Source organism: Ornithorhynchus anatinus, chromosome 13 (genome assembly GCF_004115215.2).
Source record: "Ornithorhynchus anatinus isolate Pmale09 chromosome 13, mOrnAna1.pri.v4, whole genome shotgun sequence".
Lineage (NCBI taxonomy): Eukaryota > Metazoa > Chordata > Mammalia > Monotremata > Ornithorhynchidae > Ornithorhynchus > Ornithorhynchus anatinus.
The window spans coordinates 23,767,774-23,787,600 of record NC_041740.1 but is presented as its reverse complement, the minus strand read 5'-3'; the positions used below and the strand labels follow the sequence as shown (position 1 = coordinate 23,787,600).

At 56.7% G+C, this 19,827-nt stretch overlaps 1 protein-coding gene across 2 annotated transcripts in view; it reads right to left on the bottom strand.

The window, feature by feature from the left end:
- COG5 (component of oligomeric golgi complex 5) overlaps window positions 1–19,827 on the bottom strand; it is a 203,033-nt gene that overhangs the window by 105,306 nt on the left and 77,900 nt on the right. For both annotated transcript variants that reach the window (XM_029077969.2, XM_029077970.2), the window contains exon 7: window positions 7,806–7,936. In XM_029077969.2, the coding sequence (XP_028933802.1) occupies window positions 7,806–7,936 (131 nt within the window). The remainder of the gene's footprint in view (window positions 1–7,805; window positions 7,937–19,827) is intronic.

Below are 19,827 nucleotides of genomic sequence, written 5' to 3'. Positions count from 1 at the left end.
CACACGGTATGCCGTCATTATTGGGAGGAGGAGGAGGAGGAGGAGGATGTAACCAACAGGGCGGCAGAGGGACGCATTCCAACTCCCACTTGCTTAAATCCAGATGCCCTGGTGTGGCTGGATTTCTCGTTCCGGCCTTAATGAATCCACTGGAAAGGAGAAGCAGCTTGGGCCGGAGAAATCAAACAGCGAGTGTTTACTGCGTGCAGAGGACGCTTGGGAAAGAAAAATACAAAAGCGGGTTCTACCTTCTCTGCCCACGCCGGGTTTATAGTACAGTGGGAACGTTTTATAGTCTAGAAGGGAAAGAGCACGGGCCCCAGGTTCTAATCCCGGCTCTGACAGTTGCCCGCTCCGCGATCCGGGGCAGGCCACTTCCCTTCTGCGTGCCCCAGTTCCCTCCTCTGCAAATTGGGGATTCGCTACCTTTTCTCCCTCTTACTTGGACCGTGGGCCTCCCGTGGGAGCTGATGATCTTGGGTCTACCCAAGCGCTTAGTACAGGGCTTGGCAGTTGGAGAGCAATCAATAAATCCTACAATTATGACTATACCATGGGATATTACTATACCAGGGGATTCCTGATGTTTGCTTAAATGGTGCCCAGGCAGTCTCCTGTTGTGACTTCTTACCGATTCAGCTTCATGTCTTAGTTCCATTCTTGACAATAAAGGAAATTTGATTAGCCCAATAGCAGTCGCTCTCAAAGAACCCCACATCACTGCCTAAGTAGGCAGCGTATTCCCTTCTCGGGGCTGGGCGAGCGCTGGATGATTTATAGGAAAGGCTTGTTATCCACCATTTCTGTCTCTGGCTCTTCAGAACGAGAACATCGCTCATCTGGGAAGAATGCCATCTTCTCTGGGTATTCTCCCCAGAAACTGCTTGTCAAGTCATCAGTTAGACTGAGCGATGGTTATTCCCGGGAAGGAATACTAAAGATTCGTTCTTAGGACAATGAATGAGGTACATAACAATTTGGGCTGAGGGGTGGGTGTGAGGTGAGAAATATGGGTTGTCAAGGTGATTGCTTCTATTTTTAAGCCAAATACTGTCACTTAAAAATCTCTTCTTCCTCCTCTTCTTCTTCTTCTTCTTCTTTTTTTTTTTTTTTAAAAAAAAAAACCCAGGAAATTAGCAACATATTCCATTTGGGGATAAATAATAATATAAATGTCATTTATTAAGTGCTTACTGTGGAACCAAAAACCGTAGGAAGCGCCGAGCTGGACATAAAATAATCAGCGTCATCCCGGTCTCTGCCCTACCCGGAGCTCCCAGATCTAAGAGCTAGGAAGTCCAGGTAGCTTTATCCCTACTTTCAGATGAGGAAACTGAGGCACGGAGAGATGCAGTGGCTTGCCCAAGATCTTCACACAACAGGTCAGTGGCCGGGCTGGGCCCAGAACCCGGGTCTCCTGATTGCTCAGGCTATGTTCTGCCCACTAGGCCATGCTGCCCCTCAAGATGACTCTGTAGTGCTGAGAGTCATTCACTCCTGTTTTAGTGAGCGCTGACGGTGCGCAGAGCACTGTGCTAAGCGCTTGGGAGAGTGCGATACAATAGTAGACACATTCCCCGCCCACGGGGAGCTTAGGGTCCAGAAGGCCTGATGTGGGGAGGTGGAGACATACGGAGGCTCTGCAAGTCGGCCCGATAAAAAGACAGGACGGTATCCCGGGCTCAGCCTCAGAAAGGGCGAGGCACACCGAACTCTTCGGCTCCTCGACAAGACGGTCGCCTTTTAAAACTAAGGAGGGGCAGAATGTCGTCTCTGGGTCAGAGTAATTTCACAGAACTACTAAAGCCGGAATAATGATGCCAATCACGCTTAGGCCTGCGTTGGGACAAAATGGATTTGCACCCGACGTCGTCGTGCAGTTCTGGAGTATCCGTTGGGCTCCCGGGAAGACTTCCCAGCTGGTGTTACGGTGAGGAGGCCGCGTGCCTTAGTTTTAAATAGAAAAGCCTCGATGTACGCTTCACAGTTTCTTTGAAAATGTAAACCCCAAATTCTAATTTGGGGAAAATTCTCCAAGAGGCCAAATTCACGCACAACGCACCTAGCGTGTACGACCTGTGCCGAAAATGACTCCGGAGATGGGATGTTTCCTTGAGAACAGTGAGTGGGAAAATACCAACAGTAATAATGACCGTAACGATAATTGTGGTGCCACGCTCAGCTAAGCACCGGGGCAGGTACGCTAGACGCTGAAAACCGTCTCGTACAGGAACGAGTCTACGTTGCGCGTGGCGGGAAGGGGGAGAGAACGACACAGTTGGTACCGAAACTCCATTCTGCGGATGAGTAAACCGAGGCCCGGCCCAGGTAAGTGACCTGCCTAAGGTCACGCGGCAGGCAAATGGCGGAGGCGGAATCCGAATCCAGTTGCTCCAAACCCAGGCCAGGGCCCGTTCCATTAGGCCACGCTGCTTCTCGGGTTCTCAGTTCTCCGGGTAGCTCTGAGAAGCCTGGGGTTCCTTCTGCCCCCCCCCGGGTAGGACATGGCTACATTTTAGAGCGAAAATGAGACTGCCTATCGTTCATTTCCAATTCTCCTGCTGTTTCCTGAAAAATAATGACCAGGTGTTTGTTCTTTATTTCCCTCTTGTCTAAGAGGGCGGTGAAAAAATATTCCCACTCACGTCATTTTAGTCTTGAACGGGTCGCAGGCTTTACGAGCTGTTCGCATAGGGTGATGGTTTTCAAAATTAGACGACCGCATGAAGACGTCAGCCCGTCTTGTCAGTCCCCAACGAACGGAAGGAATACCCCTAAAAAATGCACAGCTCGGTCGACGCCCGGGGAAGACGTCGGCCCGATACAGAACGCAAAGGAATCCCCCCGGAAAGAACACGGCCAATCAACCTCACGTTGAAAATACCGGTACTGACTGGACGCTTTCGTAAAGACAGATTCGTCCCTGCTTCCGAATGAAGGTGAGCGCCAAAAAAAAAAAAAAAAAATCAAAAGCACGCGAGCGCCTTTATTTTCCGGAGAGTCCGATGGAAAGGAGTGCTCGCTGAAGCGTGGTCCAGCGGGAAGAGCCTGGGAGTCCGAAGACACGGGTGCTCATCCCAACTCCCCCCAGTTACCTGATGTGTGACCTCGAGCAAGTACTGATCACACTAATTACGGTATTAGTTAAGCGCTTACTACGTCACGCACCGTTCTAAGCGCTGGGGTAGACGCAAGCTAATCAGGTTGGACACAGTCCCTGTCCCACGGGGGATGGGTCACAGTCTCAATCCCCACTTTTACGGGTGAGGTAGCTGAAGAACGGACAGGTCCAGCGGCTTGCCCAAGGTCACAGAGCAGACGACTGGTGGAGTCGGCATCAGAACCCGGGACCTTCTGACTCCCGGGCCCCTGGCTCTGTCCAGTAGGCCAAGCTGCTTCTCTGTCACTTCGCCGTGCCTCCGTTTCATCCGTAAAAAATGGGAATTAAATCCTACTCCCTCCTACTTAGACGGTGAGCTCATCACGGGACTGTATCCAACTTCATTACCTCGAATGAATCCCAGTGCTTAGTAAAGCGCTCGGCATATAGTAAGTGCTTAAAAATACCATTATTAGTATTAAGATGATGCCGCGTGATTCATTTCAAGTCTGAAGGGAAATCGTTCCGATTACCAAATTCGGATGGGATATTTTGAAACTCCCCGTGACGCGAGCCATCTTTTTCATCGTTCGCGTCCCGGCAAGTACAGCACGGCAGCACACCCCCGGGGGCACCTTGATATTTTCTCCATCTCTAAATTGGTTAGACCCAATCGGCAAAGCTTCATCGTGACACGTTCATTTTACTCTGTCTTCTGATCCAATTAAGCACTAGTGCAGTTCTCCCGACCTACCGTCAGTTTGACTGGAAACTGGTCACTGGATAAATAATGAAAGTCTGCTACAAAAATAATCGCTTGATTAACTTGTTTCGATCTAAAACGACCTAATAAAACCGTCAATCCCTCAGATGAGGAAAGATGAATTTTCCTCAGGTTTCTTTGTCGGCTCTCCTCTAGCTTTTTAACGCGGGCTGAAAATTTGCCGAATAAGGTCGCGCTTCTCACACGGAACGACTGTAGATCACAGACTCTTTTTTCTCCCCCTCCTTTCCCGGGATTATTTATACCACAGAATCACTTTTCAGACCAAGGAAATGAGTGTTGCGTGAAAACTGAAGTTTTCAAAACTCGCTTCCTGGCAACACAGAGCCGACTCTCCATGTTCCCGGTCCACCTCTGGCTTCGGGAAGAACCGGGAAGGCCGGGAAAAGCGCAAGCCCTCTCCTGTGGGTTGGCGGCGGGCTGGCAGTTCTGTCAGCTGGAGGGCGCCCCGTCCCAACCGAGCGGTGTCCAACGAGAGGCGACCGACGAGTGACGTCCAGGCTGAGCCCCGGGCCTCGCCCAGCGACAGTGAGCCATCTCTCGGCTTGAAGCCGAAATATCTGCAGCGAGGGCTACCATGGAACTGCACTGAACCCCCCCGATCCTACTCAGCAACTCACTCCCGCTCACCACGCGCTCTTGGCCGGATCGGGCCCCCCCCCCCCGTTTCCCGCAGCGGGGCATAGTTGACGCAGCCCGGGCCTGGGAGTCAGACGGACATGAGTTCTGATTTCAGCTCTGCCCCTTGTCTGCTGCGTGGCCTTGGGCAAGTCACCTAACTTCTCTGTGCCTCAGTTCCCTCATTCACTGTGAGCCCTGTGCGGGACAGGGACGGTGTCCAACGCGATTATCTTGCACCTACCCCAGTGCTTAAAACAGAGCCTGGCACGCAGTAAGCCCTTAACAAATACCATTTAAAAAAAAAAAAAAAAGCCCCGTTTTCCGCGGCTCACTCTCCCTTCCGAGGCATCTGTGCACCTGGATCTGTGACCTTTGGACGTTTGATATTCGCCCCGACCCCCGCAGCGGTTGTGTACGAATCTTTAAATTATTTTTTACATGAATTATTCATACTAACGTCTATCTCCCCCTGGAGACTGTGAGCTCACTATGGGTAGGGAACCAACGTGTCTGCTAATTCTCTCGTACTGTACTCACTCAAGCGCTCCGGGCGGTGCTCTGCACAACGTAAGCGCTCAATAGATACCACCGATCGAGCGGCATGCCCTCGGTTACCGAACGCTTCCCCGGCTGTAACATTTTTCTCTAACTCACGTCTTTCCTACGGGTCTGTCTTCTCCCACCCGGATTCCGAGTCAGTCCCTCGCGGGCCGGGGCCCATGCCTGAAATGCTCATTCTGTATTCACGCCGGTGCTCAGCACGGTCGTCGGAGCACGGTGAGCACTCAAGGAAGCCTAAAAGCAACGCTCCGCTCTTCCGATCAGCCAAGAACCCGAGCGGCCACCCGACAGCGAGCTCTCGTTTCTGCCGCTAGCTGCGGTTCCGGCCCGAGGCTGAATGCCAATCGCTCTAACCCGGCTCCTCGGCCATCGTGGGGCTCGCCGTTTTCTGCTAATGTGATCAGCAGACGGTCCCTGGCTTCCACCGACCGCTTCTACCCAATAGGGTAGGCAAACAGTTCTCTGCGGACGGCACACTAGGCGGGGCTCCGGCCGGTCAGCCCTGAGGGGGGTTCTCTTTGCGTGGCTGTTCCGTTCTGAAACGATATCCGTTACGCGCTTACCGTGTGCCAGGCACCGTACCGAGGACTGGGGTAGACACAAGCCAATGGGATTGGACGCGGCCCACGGCCCACACGGGGCTCGCCGTCTAAGCCTGCTTAAGCGGCAGGGTGTCTCAGTGGAAAGAGCACGGGCCGGGGAGGCAGGGGACGTGGGTACCGCTGCCGTGACCTCGGGCGAGCCACCGGGCCTCCGTTCCCTCCTCTGTAATACGGGAATTAAGACAGAGCCCCACGGGGGACAACCTGATTACCTTCTATCTCCCCCAGCGCTTACAACAGCGCTTGGGCACAGAGTAAGTGCTCAGCAAATACCATCATCACCATCATTATTACTTGACAGATGACGCATAGAGAAGTTAACCGACTGGCCCAGGATCAAACGGCACACAAGAGGCAGAGCCGGGACTAGAACCCGGGTCAGAAGGACCGTATTCTAGCCACGCACCCAGATATTCCACACCTGTTTGGACTGACCAGCGCACCCCAGCTCCGGAACCGTGGAAGGGACGAGAACCGCGGGAATTCGGGCCACAGCCTCCCACACCGCGGGGCAGTCCCGCCGCTTAGCCGGAGCCGGGCAGCCCCGACCCCCGCACCGCGTCCCCCTGGGGGGGGGCCTCGATTCCGAGCCGTCTTTCGCTCCATCAGAGCGGGAAACACAGACGCGGTGGCTCGACGCCGGGTGGCGGAGCCGCTTGGCCGGGGCCACCCCCCTGCTTTTCCCCGCATCACCCTGGGCCGTTGGCCCGAAACATGCCCCGGGGGGGGGGAGGGGGACGGGACGGGGGAGAAGCAGAAGGAGCAGGGAGAACGTTGGGAAGGCCGCAGCTCTACCGCTTGCTTTGGCTGCGACCGCTGGACTCTGAGATGCGAAGCCTGAAACTCCGTTCCCCTCGCCTCACTACCCTCCGGCTTTAAATTCATTTTCCATCTACCCCCGTCTAGGCCCCCCCCCCCCCCCTTCCCCCTTCTGTTCTTACACTGCAAGCCCCTTGAGGGCCAGGACCCTGTCCGATTCCGACCCGACCGATTTTTCCACATTTAGTGCAGGGCCTGCACACAGAAATGATCTAATAATTATAATTACGGTACTTCCTAAGCGTTTACTTTGTGCCACGTACTAAGCGCCGGAGTGGATACAAGCAAATGGGGTCGGGCACAGTTTCTGTCCCACGTGGGGCTCACGGGCTCGCTCCCCATTTTTACAGGTGAGGTAACTGAGGCCCGGGGAAGTGAAGTGCCGGGGAGGCCGCAGACAAGCAGCAGAGTCGGGATTAGAACCCAAGACTTTCAGGGTGCCAGGCCCGGGCTCTCTCCACTACGTCATGCTGCTTCTAGGTAATGCTGGTAATACTCCGGAATACTAGTGATATGATTTCTATTACCACATCCCATTCTCCTGCCACGCCGGTAACAAAGGGTTTTGGTTTTTTTTTTTTTTTTTGCATTCATGTTCTCTAAAGTGCAGAGAATTTAAAGAACAACGTGTTTGTCTCAGTCCTGACGTTTCGCATCTGTGTTTTGAATTCCGTATTAAAAGAGCGTCTCAAAATCTTCCCCAGACCAGCACAGATTCCATTCCACAACTGCAAATAAATACTCCGTAAGGTAAGAGATGTCATTTCTGCATCTCAGTAGGGCGCTTAGCGCCTAGCAGAGTATTTTGCACGCAGTAAGGGCTCAATAAATAGGACCGAATGAGTCAGGTCGACGGCCCCAGGACCCCCGGAGAAACTGTACGACGACGGTCCTTCTTGCTATCCCTCCTCTCGGCTAAGGCGGGACCTTCTGGCTTCCCTAACTTTTCAGGAAGTATTTAATTAATCTATCGCGCATATAGATTCCCTACTAATAGGCTGCCTTTTGCCGTAGGGGGTTCAAAGCCAAACCACATAGTTTTACACAAGCCTTCCTTAGAAAACTGTGTTTGACAGGCACACGTGCCCATTCTAGGTAGGAGGCGGTTACAAAGCCTTAACAACCAACACAATCGTAATTTTCATTTTAGACGGTTAGACTATGCAGTTTCCACACAAAATCAGATGACTAACTGCTTAAACCGAACATACCGCTATGGAGACCCGAAACACAGCCTCGATAGCTTACAGCTACTTGCTCGCCGCATCCTCGCCCATCTTCAAACAGTACTATATTCAGAAGCCATCAAGAATTTTACCTGAGTCTCAACTCCTTGTTCCAGCAATCGTTTAGCCTGGTTCTCGACCTCAAGCCGCGCTCTCGCGACGAAGAGCAGGTCGCTCTCGATCACTTCTATTCCGGAGAGATCGATTCCTTGAGAGAGGTAATCTGTGAAATCAATTCAACGTACAGTCAGTTTCCAAACATTTACGGCTCACGTCACAAACACACATTCATTCACCCAATCGTACTTATTAAGCGCTGCGTGCGGAGCACTGCGCTGAGCGCCTGGGAGAGAACAGTACAGTAATAAACGGTGACCATCCCCGCCCACGACGAGCTCGCAGTCATGGGACTCGAATTGGAATTAATGAATGTAATACGATTTAGAACGTTCACGCAATCGTATTTCTTGAGCGCCCAGTGGCCGCACTTGAAAAACACGGAAAAAGTTGCAAAAGTTGAAAGCATCATCAATTTAGCCAAGACTCCTAGTCACTTTAAAGCTTTATCGAGATATACGCGTCGAACAAGGGGAGTAAGCTGACTTTATCTGCCAGGGATCCCAGGCGGGTGTTAGAGGCAGTAAATCGGGCCCACCCGTTATTAACTCAAAATACTTTCTACACAAAATGAGCGGAAGCCTGGATTCCCAAGGAAAAAAAGAAATCACCTCTGCCAGCCCGCCTACACGGTCTATTAACCCGGGCAATCCGCATTCCAGCGAAGCACGCCACTGCACAACTTCCCGGCGGACAGCAGACGTAAAGAACGCGGCCAAAATCCGGTCTCTTCTTCCTTCACGCCCGCCAACTAAACAATACGACTGGGATACCCAGGGCCGGATTCAAAGACAAAGGAAGGTCCAGTATGCGGCAGGCAGGCAAACCCTGACGTACAACGGGGTATTACGCTTAATAGTACTTAAGAGTAAGCATTCTTATTAAGAGCATTTCTTAGGCGCCTCAGAGTAAGCGCTTAATAATGATATTTGCACATACGGTCGAATGAATACGTCTCTGCAGCCGAACCTGCACACAGAGAGATTTCACCGATCATCTTCGAAACGAAGCCAGATATACAGACACGTAGAGGTGGGTGCGCGTACACAGACGCACGTGAAGGGGAATATACTTCAGTAGTCAAAACTGTAAGTACTGAGGAGATTCTATCACCGTGCCCCCTCGTTTTGCGCTCCGGCACCCGTACGATATTTCTTCTCCCTGACTTGACCATTCCCTCTCTTCGCCTAACCCACGTCTTCTCACAGTACCAGGGTCTTCCGCCGAAGACGTGAGGGGCAGAACTCCGAGGCCGGTGGACCGTTTGCTCGTGACCGGCTCTTTCCATCGTGCCGAGGAGAGGTGGGGCAGCCCGCGGGCAAGCTGCTCCTCATCCACTGATCCGTTCACTTCATCGTATTTCCCGAGCGCTCACTGGGACAGGGATCTGTACTACGTGCTCGGGGGAGCACCGTACACCAGTCAACAGATTCCCTGCCCCCGGTGGGCTCACGGCGTAGCGGGGCGGAGGAGACGGGCAGCGGTACAAATACATAAATGACAGATACGTACGTAGGTGCCGCGGAGCCGGGCCGGGGGAAGAGCAGAAGGGCGACGCAGAGCGGGGTGGGAGAAGAGGAAAGCGGGGGCTCAGTCAGGGAAGGCCTCTCGGAGGAGACGGGCCCTCAACGAGGCTCCGAAGGTGGGGGAGAGCGATCGTCCCTCCAGTTGGAGGAGGGAGGGCGCTCCGGGCCAGGGGCGGGACGTGGGCCAGGGGTCGGCGGCGAGACCGAGGCCCGGGGACAGGGTTAGCGCCAGAGGAGCCAAGTGTGCGGGCCGGGTGGCCGAAGGAGAGTAGCAGGGTGAGGTGGGAGGGGGCAAGACGATGGGAGGCCTTCAAGCCGACGGCGAGGAGGTTTTGTCCGACGCGGAGGTGGATGGGCAACCACTGGAGGTTTTCTGAGGAGCCGGGTGACGACGTTTCCGTAGAACAACGGACCGGGCGGCAGGGTGGAGTACGGACCGGAGTCGGGGAGGGACGGGAGGGTGGGCGCTCAGAAAGAAGGCTGACGGCAGTCATCCTGGCGAGAGCGACGGGGAGCAGTTAGGACGGAAAGGACAGGGCGGACTGTAGCGAGGCTCTGAGGGTGGGAGATCGAGTCGGCCCGCCCCCCTCCCCACCCCCCGGCGCCGGGACTGCCGTCACCGTCGACTTGAGGGTCCTCCCTGCTCCCGTCTGACACAGAGGGGTGAGGACAAGACGGGGGCTGCTGTCGGATACGGGGAGAGAGGGGGGTAGGAGCTTTCTGTGATTATCATCAAGGGGTCTGTTGAGCGTTTGCAATGTGCCAAGCGCCGTTCTAATAATAATAATATTAATAATAATGTTGGTATTCGTTAAGCGCTTACTACGTGCAGAGCACCGTTCTAAGCGCTGGGGTAGATACGGGGTCATCGGGTCGTCCGGCGTGAGGCTCACGGTTAATCCCCATTTTACGGATGAGGTCACTGAGGCGCAGCGAAGCGAAGCGACTCGCCCACAAGTCACACAGCTGACGAGTGGCGGAGCCGGGGGTCGAACCCCCGACCTCTGACTCCGAAGCCCGGGCTCTTCCCGCTGAGCCACGCTGCTTCTCGTATCCCCGTACAATTCTCCCAAGCGCCCAGAGAGCCGGACGCCACGAGTTTCTAAACAGCTACAGTTCGGTCTGAGGTTGGCCCGCCTCGGTCAGCGTCACGTTCTGTCAGTTTCTTATAAGTTCCGCCGGTGAGACCGCTGAAGACGCAGCTAACCAACGGAGCGGATGAAATGATAACAATTCAGTCACCGCTCTCTCCTCCCGCCCATCTCTCCCTCACAGGGGTGGGGCCCAGGGAACTGAACGGCCACGAGGGGAAAAAAAGAGGCTTAAATAATTCGGGCGACCGCCTTAAACGGTCGAGGTGGTCTCGACCGAAGGATTGAGTCGATCCTCGTCACCGGGGCCTTCTCCCAGTTCGCTCTCCGCCGAACGTGGGATCGACACGGGCTAATGGCGGCCTCTGCCTTTCAATCCCACCGGAGGAACTTTCACGGTCCTCCCGGCTGCGACTCGTGCACGGATATTCAACATCTGGATCCCAAGCATTACCAGGCCCACCCTTCCACATTCGGGAGAAATAATCTCAGCTAACGGGAGCAACGGCAAAACGCGGCACATCCGTGCTCTTCGAATAACACCACCACCCGCTCCTTCCACATTCCAGGTGAACGGCCAGACAGCGGGACGCAAAAGTGCAAAAACCGGATCACGCTTGGGGTCTTCCTGAGCCGCCCTTCGGAATCGAGGCGGACACTAACGCCGGTGATGTTTCAAAGTCACGCGTGAGTGGGCGCAGCCGAAGGGAAAGGTGGGAACGGTCCCCCTTCCGTTCAGTCTACGTGCAGGGCCTTCCCTCTGTGCTTCGCGACCGTTTCGGATCCTAGGTCGCGTCGCCCTCCACTCAGACCTCCGGCTCTCCCGGGGCCTTCCGACTCCCGATCGGTAGGTTGCCAGGCCGCTCCGGGAGGCCCGGCAGCCTCCCGGCGTCCGCCCGCTGTCCATCTGCTTCTCGTCGGGTTTTCTCCGTCTTCTCGTCATCCTACGGCAGTTGGAAGAGAACCTCCTCGCGTGTCCACCAGAGAAACGGCGAGGCGATAAGCAGCGCGTCGGTAACTGACGGAACTACGCTCCGGGACCACGGTTTAAGGTCGCCCGGCTTGACGTTCGGGTCGGCGCAGGGAGGAACCGCGATAGTCGTCAGACGTTTCTTCCGTGGTAAGGGCAGGGGAGGACGGTCACTCAGGTTCCCCTCACACTTTCAGTTGGGTCGAAAACCGCCACTCTCCCTAGCGGGGATACTAGCCTCAGTGCTTAGTTTAGTACAGGGCCTATATAATAAGCACCTAAAAATACCGTTTAGGAAAAAAAAAAAAAAAAGGCTTCACAAAGCAGTCCCTCACTTTCTGTTTATCCTTGCTTACGGTATCAAGTGGTGCCTCGGTAGCCGAATGCAATTTAAATACGTGGGTTGGTTCTGACCCTGACGCCCGCCCCCCCGTCCGCTGCGTGACCCTGAACAAGTCGCTTCACTTTGAAGGGCCTCAGTTGCCTCATCTGTAAAATGGGGATTTGAATCTGTGAGCCCCACGTGGAACGGGGACCGTGTACAACCCGATCTGTCTGTACGCACCCCAGGGTTCAGGGCGGTGCTTGGCACGTGGCAAGCGCTTAACGAGTACCGTAATCATTATCATCACCACCTCATTGCCAAAATCCATCCCCCCTTCCTCTCCATCCAAATTGGCGCTCCCCTGGCCGAGGACGTCCCCAAATCTGGATTCTGCTCCTCGCTGCCCTCCCAGCCCCCCTTACGGAGTCCGACCGTCACCCTGCCGTCTGGATCATTTTTTTAAAACACCGTTCCGCGCCTCTCTCCCCACTCCTCGAGACCCGGCCGACGGTCACCCGTTCCTCTCGCCTCCGAAGGGGAACGCCTAACCCCCGGAATAGGTCAGCTCGCTCTGCCCTACCGATCCCCGCGCTTCCCCCACCCCATCCTAGATCCCGCGCTCCCCTCGGCTCAAGCCGCTCTGCCTCGTTTCCGGGTCTCCCGCCGACAGCCTCGGGCCCCCGCCCGCCCTTCGGCCTGGAAGTCCTTCCGGCTTCCCAGCCGGCGGTCCACTTCTCTCCCCATCTTCAGAGCTCTTCTGGAACCGCATCTCCAGGAGGCCTTTCCCTCATTAATCTCTCGACTCCCCGCTCCACGTCCCCGACGGATGCCACTCCAACAGGGCCGCGTCACCGAACGCCTGGCTACTCACAACCCCCAAGAGCACTCGAGTAGGTCTTTTTATACTCTCTGGCTTGCCTCCTCCCTGTAATTTATTTTAGACTGTGAGACAGGGCCCGCGTCCAACGTGCTTATCTTATAACCGACCCAGGGCTCAGAACGGTGTCGGACCCAGGGCGAACCGTGCGGCGTGGCGGGAAGGGCCCAGGCCCGGGAGTCGCAGGAACTGAGGTCCGGTCCCGGCTCCGCCGCTCATCTGCTATGTGACCTTGGGCAAGTCGCTCAGCTTCTCCGTGTCTGCGTTTCCTCACCTGCAAAATGGGGATTCGACCCTCTTCTCCCGCCCACTTAGGCTGTGAGCCCCACGCGGGACCTGATTATCCTACGCGTCCCCCCACCCAGCGCTTAAGTATTCATTCATTCGATTGAGCGCTCCCCGTGTGCCAAGCAATATCAACATTATTTGGGTCTGTCTCCTCTTTTTGAGGGCAGGGGAGTATATCCCATCATCCTACCGTCCCCTCCCGAGCGCCTAGTACAGCGGCCGAGCCCCCAGCGGGGACTGAGAAACCCTAGCGACGGACTGGCCGATTGACCGACTGAGTCTCTCACGGCCTCCGCAGGCCAAGGGCGGGTCGGAAGCGAAAGCGGGCCCGGAGGGGAGGCTGAAGGCCGGTCCGGCAGAGGCGACCGGCGGGGCCGCTTGGCCGCCCGACGCGTTGGGGCAACTGAGGGCTCGCTGCCTCGGCTCCCCCCACGGCCTGGTTCGCGCGGGGCGGGGCCAAACGCCCAGGCTGGCGGGAAGGGGAGGCCGCGGGTCTGCCCTGCCCCCGCCTGAGATTCGTCTCCACTTTCCGCCCAACTCCGCCGTATCGTACTGGCCCGGGCGCTCGGTCCAGTGCTCTGCACACGGCACGTGCTCAGGAAACGTCACCGACCGACTGCCCCGTTCTTCCATCTAGCAGCGGGCAGCCATCCTGCAATTCCGGCAAGACGGATAAAACTTCGTTTTGGAGAGGCTCATTCATTCATTCATTCATTCATTCATTCAATCGTATTTACTGAGCGCTTACTGTGTGCCAAGCACCGTACTAAGCACTCCAGAGAGAGTACAACAGACCAATCAACAGAGGCTCCCTGCCCACAACGGGCTCTCGGTCTCCAGGGGGGAGACGGCCCTTGATACGAACAGATGAGAAATAACGGGGTTGCCGACGTGGGATGCGAGGCCTGGGGTGCTGAGCGAGGACCACCGGTCGCCACGCCACGCCCGCCTCGATCGAGTTAGCTAACCGCACGCTTCTGGGCCGCCGGGCAGCAGGGCGGGGGTCGGGAGACGAGTTGCGGCTTTCGGCGGCTGGCTCTCTGGGACTCCCGGAGGAGCGTGTCGTTGGCGGCTATTATTAGTTAACAACCCCGACGACGATAAGAATACCTGAGGTATGTGTTAAATTCCTACGATGTGCCAAACGCTGCACAAGGCACTGGGCCAGATGAAAAAAAAAAGCAAGCCGATCTAACACAGCCCCCCGACCCACACGCGACATACGCCTAGTTGAGCGGGAGAGCGGGTACTGAATTCCCATGCCACAGATGAGGAAAGCGAGGCTCAGAGAGCCAAAGTGGCTGGCTCGAGGCCGCTCGGGAGACAAACGGCAGAGCCGGGGCTAGAACCCAGGTGCCCTGACTCCCGGGGGCCCTTGTTCTTTCCGCTACGCCACCCTGCTTCGGTATTCTGCCTCTGTCTCTTCCCTTCACCCTAGACGCGGATTTCGTCTCTCTTCCTTCGCTTTAACTCTCCCTCTGGACGGCCGTCTAACGAGCTACTTCACCCACCCGGCACTATTAACAGTCGACGGTCAACCATCACTTTTAAAAGCTCCGTTATCGCCCGCTACCGGGGCGCGTTCGCTCTCTTTCATCTATCTACGGCCCACCCCCCGCTCCAGCCGTAGCCAAAAGGAACTAACGGAAAACAGGAGTCGACGGGAGCACCCCACGCGGAGCAGCTCCCGGATGAGCCCCTCGATCCCGTCCACGCCGCCGTCTTCTCACAGATCATTAACGGCTTCTGGCGAGGAGGCAGGAAGCATCTGATTCCTCCTGCCGGCTCTCGCCCCCGACGAGCAGCCCACTGAGTCCTCCTCCCCCCTCTTCTCCGCGTGAGCCCTCGGGCGGGTGGGTGGGGGGGGGGGGGGAGGCGAGAGAGGGAAAGCGCCCGGGCGAGAAGACACGCACCTTCGACCACTCCCGGCCAGATTCCCAGGAACCCTCCTTCCCGTCTGGCTCTCCCTCAACCCTTCCGCTCCAGCCACGAGCCAGAATTCCGGCGTCGGCCTTCTCGCTGTGACCTCTCTGCCTCTGGCCTCTCCCCTCCCCAGACCGTAATTCCCTCTGCTGCCCAGATCGATTTTCGCAAACACCGTTCCGCCCACGCCTCGCCACTTTCCTCTCCGCCTCAAGGAGAAACTCCCGATCGCTGGCTTTGAGGCGGTCAGTCAGGCGGTCAACCGTATTCACTGAACGCGTACCACGTGCGGGCTAATCCTGAGGGCACCGTACTACGTACTCGGAAGAGTAGAATATGCCAGTGTAAAAGACACGCTCCCCGCCCGCGACAAACCTACAGTCCGGGACGGACGACGGACGGACGGACAATAGCACGAATAAAAAAATTACGGCTACGTACACGGGTGCCGGCGGGAGGCAACTAGAAGGAGCGAGTCGGGGAGACGTGGAAGGGCGTTGAGGAAAAGGAAAAGAGGGCTCTCGGAGGACACGTGCCTTTAATTAGGCCTCGAAGGCGCGGGAGAGTGACCGGCCGTCGGATACGAAGAGGGAGGGAGCTCCAGGCCAGAGGAGGGACGTGGGCGAGAGGTCGGTGGCGAGGAGACCGAGTCACGGTGCGAAGGCTGGCATCAGATGAGCCAAGTGCGGGGGCTGGGTTGTGGCAGGAGAGCAGCGAGGTGCGGTAGGAGGGGGCAAGGGGACCGAGTGCATTAAAGCCGACGGGCGAGGAGCTCCCGTCTGAGGCGGAGGGGGCCGGGGCAGCCGCTGGAGCTCCCCGGGGAGTGGGGAAACGCGGCTTCAACGTTTTCGTGGAAAAGTGATCCGGGCAGCGCGGTGGAGAAGGGACCGGACTGGGGAGAGGCAGGAGGGTGGGGGGATGAGAGAGAGTAATCATGGAAGGACGGGACAGGCGACCGGATTAACCCGGTAGCCACCTGGGCGGAGAGAAGCGGGAAGATTTTAGCGATGTTGGGGAGGGTCGGCCTTTCCCCTCCTACGTCTTGTCCAAGCACTCGCCGGCCGGCACTGAGGGGTGGGGACGGTATTTATTAAGCACCCACCGTGCGCTGAGCGCCGCATTAAGGGCTGGGAAAAAAATACCCACGTGGGAATCAGACACAGTCTAGTAGGAGAAATACTACTGCGACTCGAACTGTGATCGTTTTTATTAAGCACTTACCATGTGCCGAGCACTGGCAAGGACTACGCGGGTAAGAGCTAGACAGGCTCCCCTGCCCCCGCGGGCTTCGCTCTGCCGCTTGTCGGCTGTGTGACTGTGGGCAGGTCGCTTAACTTCTCCGCGCCTCAGTTCCCTCATCTGTAAAATGGGGGTGGGTGAAGACTGCGAGCCTCAGGTGGGCCAACCCGACGACCCCGTATCTGCCCCAGCGCTCAGAACGGTGCTCTGCGCGTAGTAAGCGCATAACAAAACCAACATTATTTGGCGGGGAAGTGGAGCTGACAACACCAGGGGAAAATAAACCACCAGACAAGACGTGCGGACTACTGGACAGAACACAGGCTTGGGAGTCGGAAGGACCCGGGTTCTAATCCCGGCTCCGCTACCTGTCTGCTGCGTGACCTCGGGCGAGTCACTTAGCTCTGCTGTGCCTCAGTTCCCTCGCCTGTAAAACGGGGGTTAAGACTTGGAGCCCCAAGCGGGACAAGGGACCGCGTGCAATCCGATTAGCCCGCAACCACCCCGGCGCTCAGCGCGGTGCCCGACGCGTCATGAGCACTTCACGGATACACGGTTACCGTTATCATCACTGCAGAAACGACACAAGAACGGGGCCTCGCGGGCCCGCGCTCCATCCGTCGCACCAGGCCGCTTCTCTTCCCTTACTCCGTGACCAGCACCGTTCAAAGCGCCGAGGTGGACACACGCCACTCAGTCGGACGCAGTCCCCCATCCCCCACGAGGCTCCCGCTTTAAATAGGAGGGAGTGGGTTTTAACGCCTGTCTTCCGGGCAAGTGGACTTGGCCGGGTTCACACAGCCAGCCGCGCGGCAGAGCCGGGATCGGGACCCGGGTCCTCCGACTCCCAGGCCCGTGTTCTTTCCGCTGGGCCACGCTGCTTCTCTGGGCCCCGAATAAATAAATAAAATCGACTGACCCCGCGATATCCCGCCTCCACGCTGTCAACGGCGACCCGGCTAGAGGGAGGGAAAGACGTCTGTTCTTTCGAGCCTCACCGCAGCCGGGCCCCAGGGGAACACGTCCAACTTGCCCAGTTTCCGAACCGGGCACGTCACCTTTCTCCTATCCCGCTGCCGCGGGACACTTCGTCGACCCCAACTGCCACCTGCCACGGTGCACCGAGGGCCCACGCCTCCAAAACCGTGGCCCCGAGAGGGGCGTCGGTCCTCAGACGTCAGAGGCCCGATCGCGGAGAGGACGCGGACGGACAGGACACGAGAGGGCCGGGTCACGACGGCAGGACACCCAGACGGCCGCTTCACCGCACGGCCCGGTGAGCCCGCGGGGTCAGACGGGTCTCTTCGAGAATACGCTGAGGCCCGGCCCCGCGCGACGGCATACCCTTTGCCAAATCCCAGCGGCCGACGCCACTCGCTGGCCCCCTGCCACCCGGGGGACGGGACGGAACACCGAGGGCGACCTCCGACGCGGCCACGGCTCCGATTCCCGGGCCCCTGCTTTCTTCCACTAGGCCGCTCTGCTTCTCCGGCGACGGTGCCGGAGATGCAGCGCTCACGAGAATGGCATGAAAACACGGAGCTTCTTACTGTACCACCTGAGGTGTCCACAGTCTTGCCCGTGTTTCTTTTAGGATGCCAGGTCCGGGGTTCATTCGATAGTACCGAGCGCTTACCGTGCGCAGGGCACCGTACTAAGCGCTTGGAATGGACAATTCGGCTACAGGTACAGACAATCCCTGCCCGTCGACGGGCCCCCAGTCCCAGTTGACTCACAGGGTTCGTGAACGTCCCCCTCTTCTACTGCTCCTGCACCAACCAACCTCAACAGGATTCTGGCACTTCCTCCGTGGAACATATTTAGCCAGCCACTGAGATCTCGGGAGGACTGGTGGTAAAAGAAAAATAACGCGCAGCAGAATCGGGCAATTTCACCGGGGGAAAGCCGGAGCGTGGCCCCGTGAAGACGAGAAATGGAGCTTGCCAGACGGAGAGGCGGCCCGGCTTCGCGGCCAGGGCACGGGCTCGGGAGGCAGAGGACGTGGGTTCTAATCCGACTCTTCCATCTGTCTGCTGTGTGACCTTGGGCAACCCATGTAACAGTTCTGTGCCTCAGTTCCCTCATCTGTAAAATGGAGATTAAGACCGTGAGCCCCAAGGTGGGACAATCCGATTACCTCGTATCTCCCCCGGCGCTTAAAACAGTGCTTGGCACATAGTGAATGCTTAGTCGATACCGAAAAACAGAGCGATCAAACAAACAAAAAAAAACCACCAATGGGCTGGAGAGAGAGGGAGAGGAAGGAAGGCGAGGATGAACTAGAGGCCGCTGGCCTAACAGAAAAAGCCCGTGTCTGGGAACACGGGTGGCTAATCCCGGCTCTAGCGCTTGTCCGCGATGCGACCTTGGGCAGGTCACTGAACGACTCTGGGCTTCGGTCACCTCATCTGTAAAACGGCACCCGAGACTGCGAGCACCACGTGGGACAAGGGCTGTGCCTGACCTGAATCTTCCCCGGTGCCTAGTACGGGGTCTGGCACACAGTGAGCGCTTAACCGATACCATTAAAAAGGGGGAGGGAGGGAGAGGTAGATGAGAAATGGAGGGGGAAGACTGGAGGAGACGCAAAAACTAGAAACGTAATTCTAATCCTAATGACCAACAAAAGAAACGCTCCGGTCATTTTTAAATATATTGTCAAGTACACTAGGGCATTAAAGAACCCAAAACAAATGAAAGCTTTCAGTGGAAGCAAATGGACAATGATATTAATCCAAATTCAGCTTCTTTTTTTTTTTTTTTTTAAACCATCCTGGGTTCTTGCAAAGGAGGAGGCTAATGTCCCTTTCTCTGCTGGGGGACCTCGGGCAAGCCACTGAACTCCTCTGAGCCTCAGTTCCCTCATCTGTAAAATGGGGATGAAGACAGCGAGGTCCCCCCCCCCCCCCCCACCGTGGGACAACCTGATTACCGTGTATCCCCCCCCCCCCCCCCCGGCACTTGCAATACTGCCCGGCCCATAGTAAGTGCTTGATAAATGCCATCATCGCCGTTATTATTATTAGGCAATTGCCACGTGTTTCTGAGGGAGACTGAGTCAAGAATCTAGTGAACATTTTGGTGTCAACTGGGATTTAAGATTTTCAGCGACTCCTTTCTCCCTTCCTGCTGCTGCTTCAAAGAGAGATGGAGAGAGGAGAAGAGCCGCAGCGCCAGATTCGGGCCCGGGACCGACCGTCCCCGCGCGGCAACGCCCGCGCTGAAGGGAACGGTGCCGGTGTCGGGTTGCTTTATCAGCCGTCCGGCATTCGCCGCTGCCGATGGACTCTGGCCCGGGGGTTCGGGTGCGGCTGAAAAGTTTGTTTGAAAGATCCAGGAGCCCATAGGGACGAGTCCTTGCTGGGTTAGACTATGCGAGCTCCTCCTGGGCAGGGAACGGGTCTGCTTGCTGTTTTACCGCCCTCTCCCAGGTGTTGGGTACGGTGCCTGGCGCATGGCAAACGCTCAAGAAATACAACCGAATGAATCGAACGAATCGGGGCCCAGCCAGGGCCTGTGTCTGTCTTTCCAGCGTGCCCATCTTGGCTGAGCATCCACTCACAGAAGGCCATCACGTGTCCCGATGACCGGCCAGCGGCAAGCTGCCGCACTGGTCACAGCCATCTGCCAAGGGTCAGTGACAATAAAAACGACGACAACTGCGGCATTCGGTAAGCGCTTACTCTGGACTGTAATAGGTGCTGGGGGACATACAGACAAATCGGGTTGGACACGGTCCCCGTCCCACAGAGGGCTCA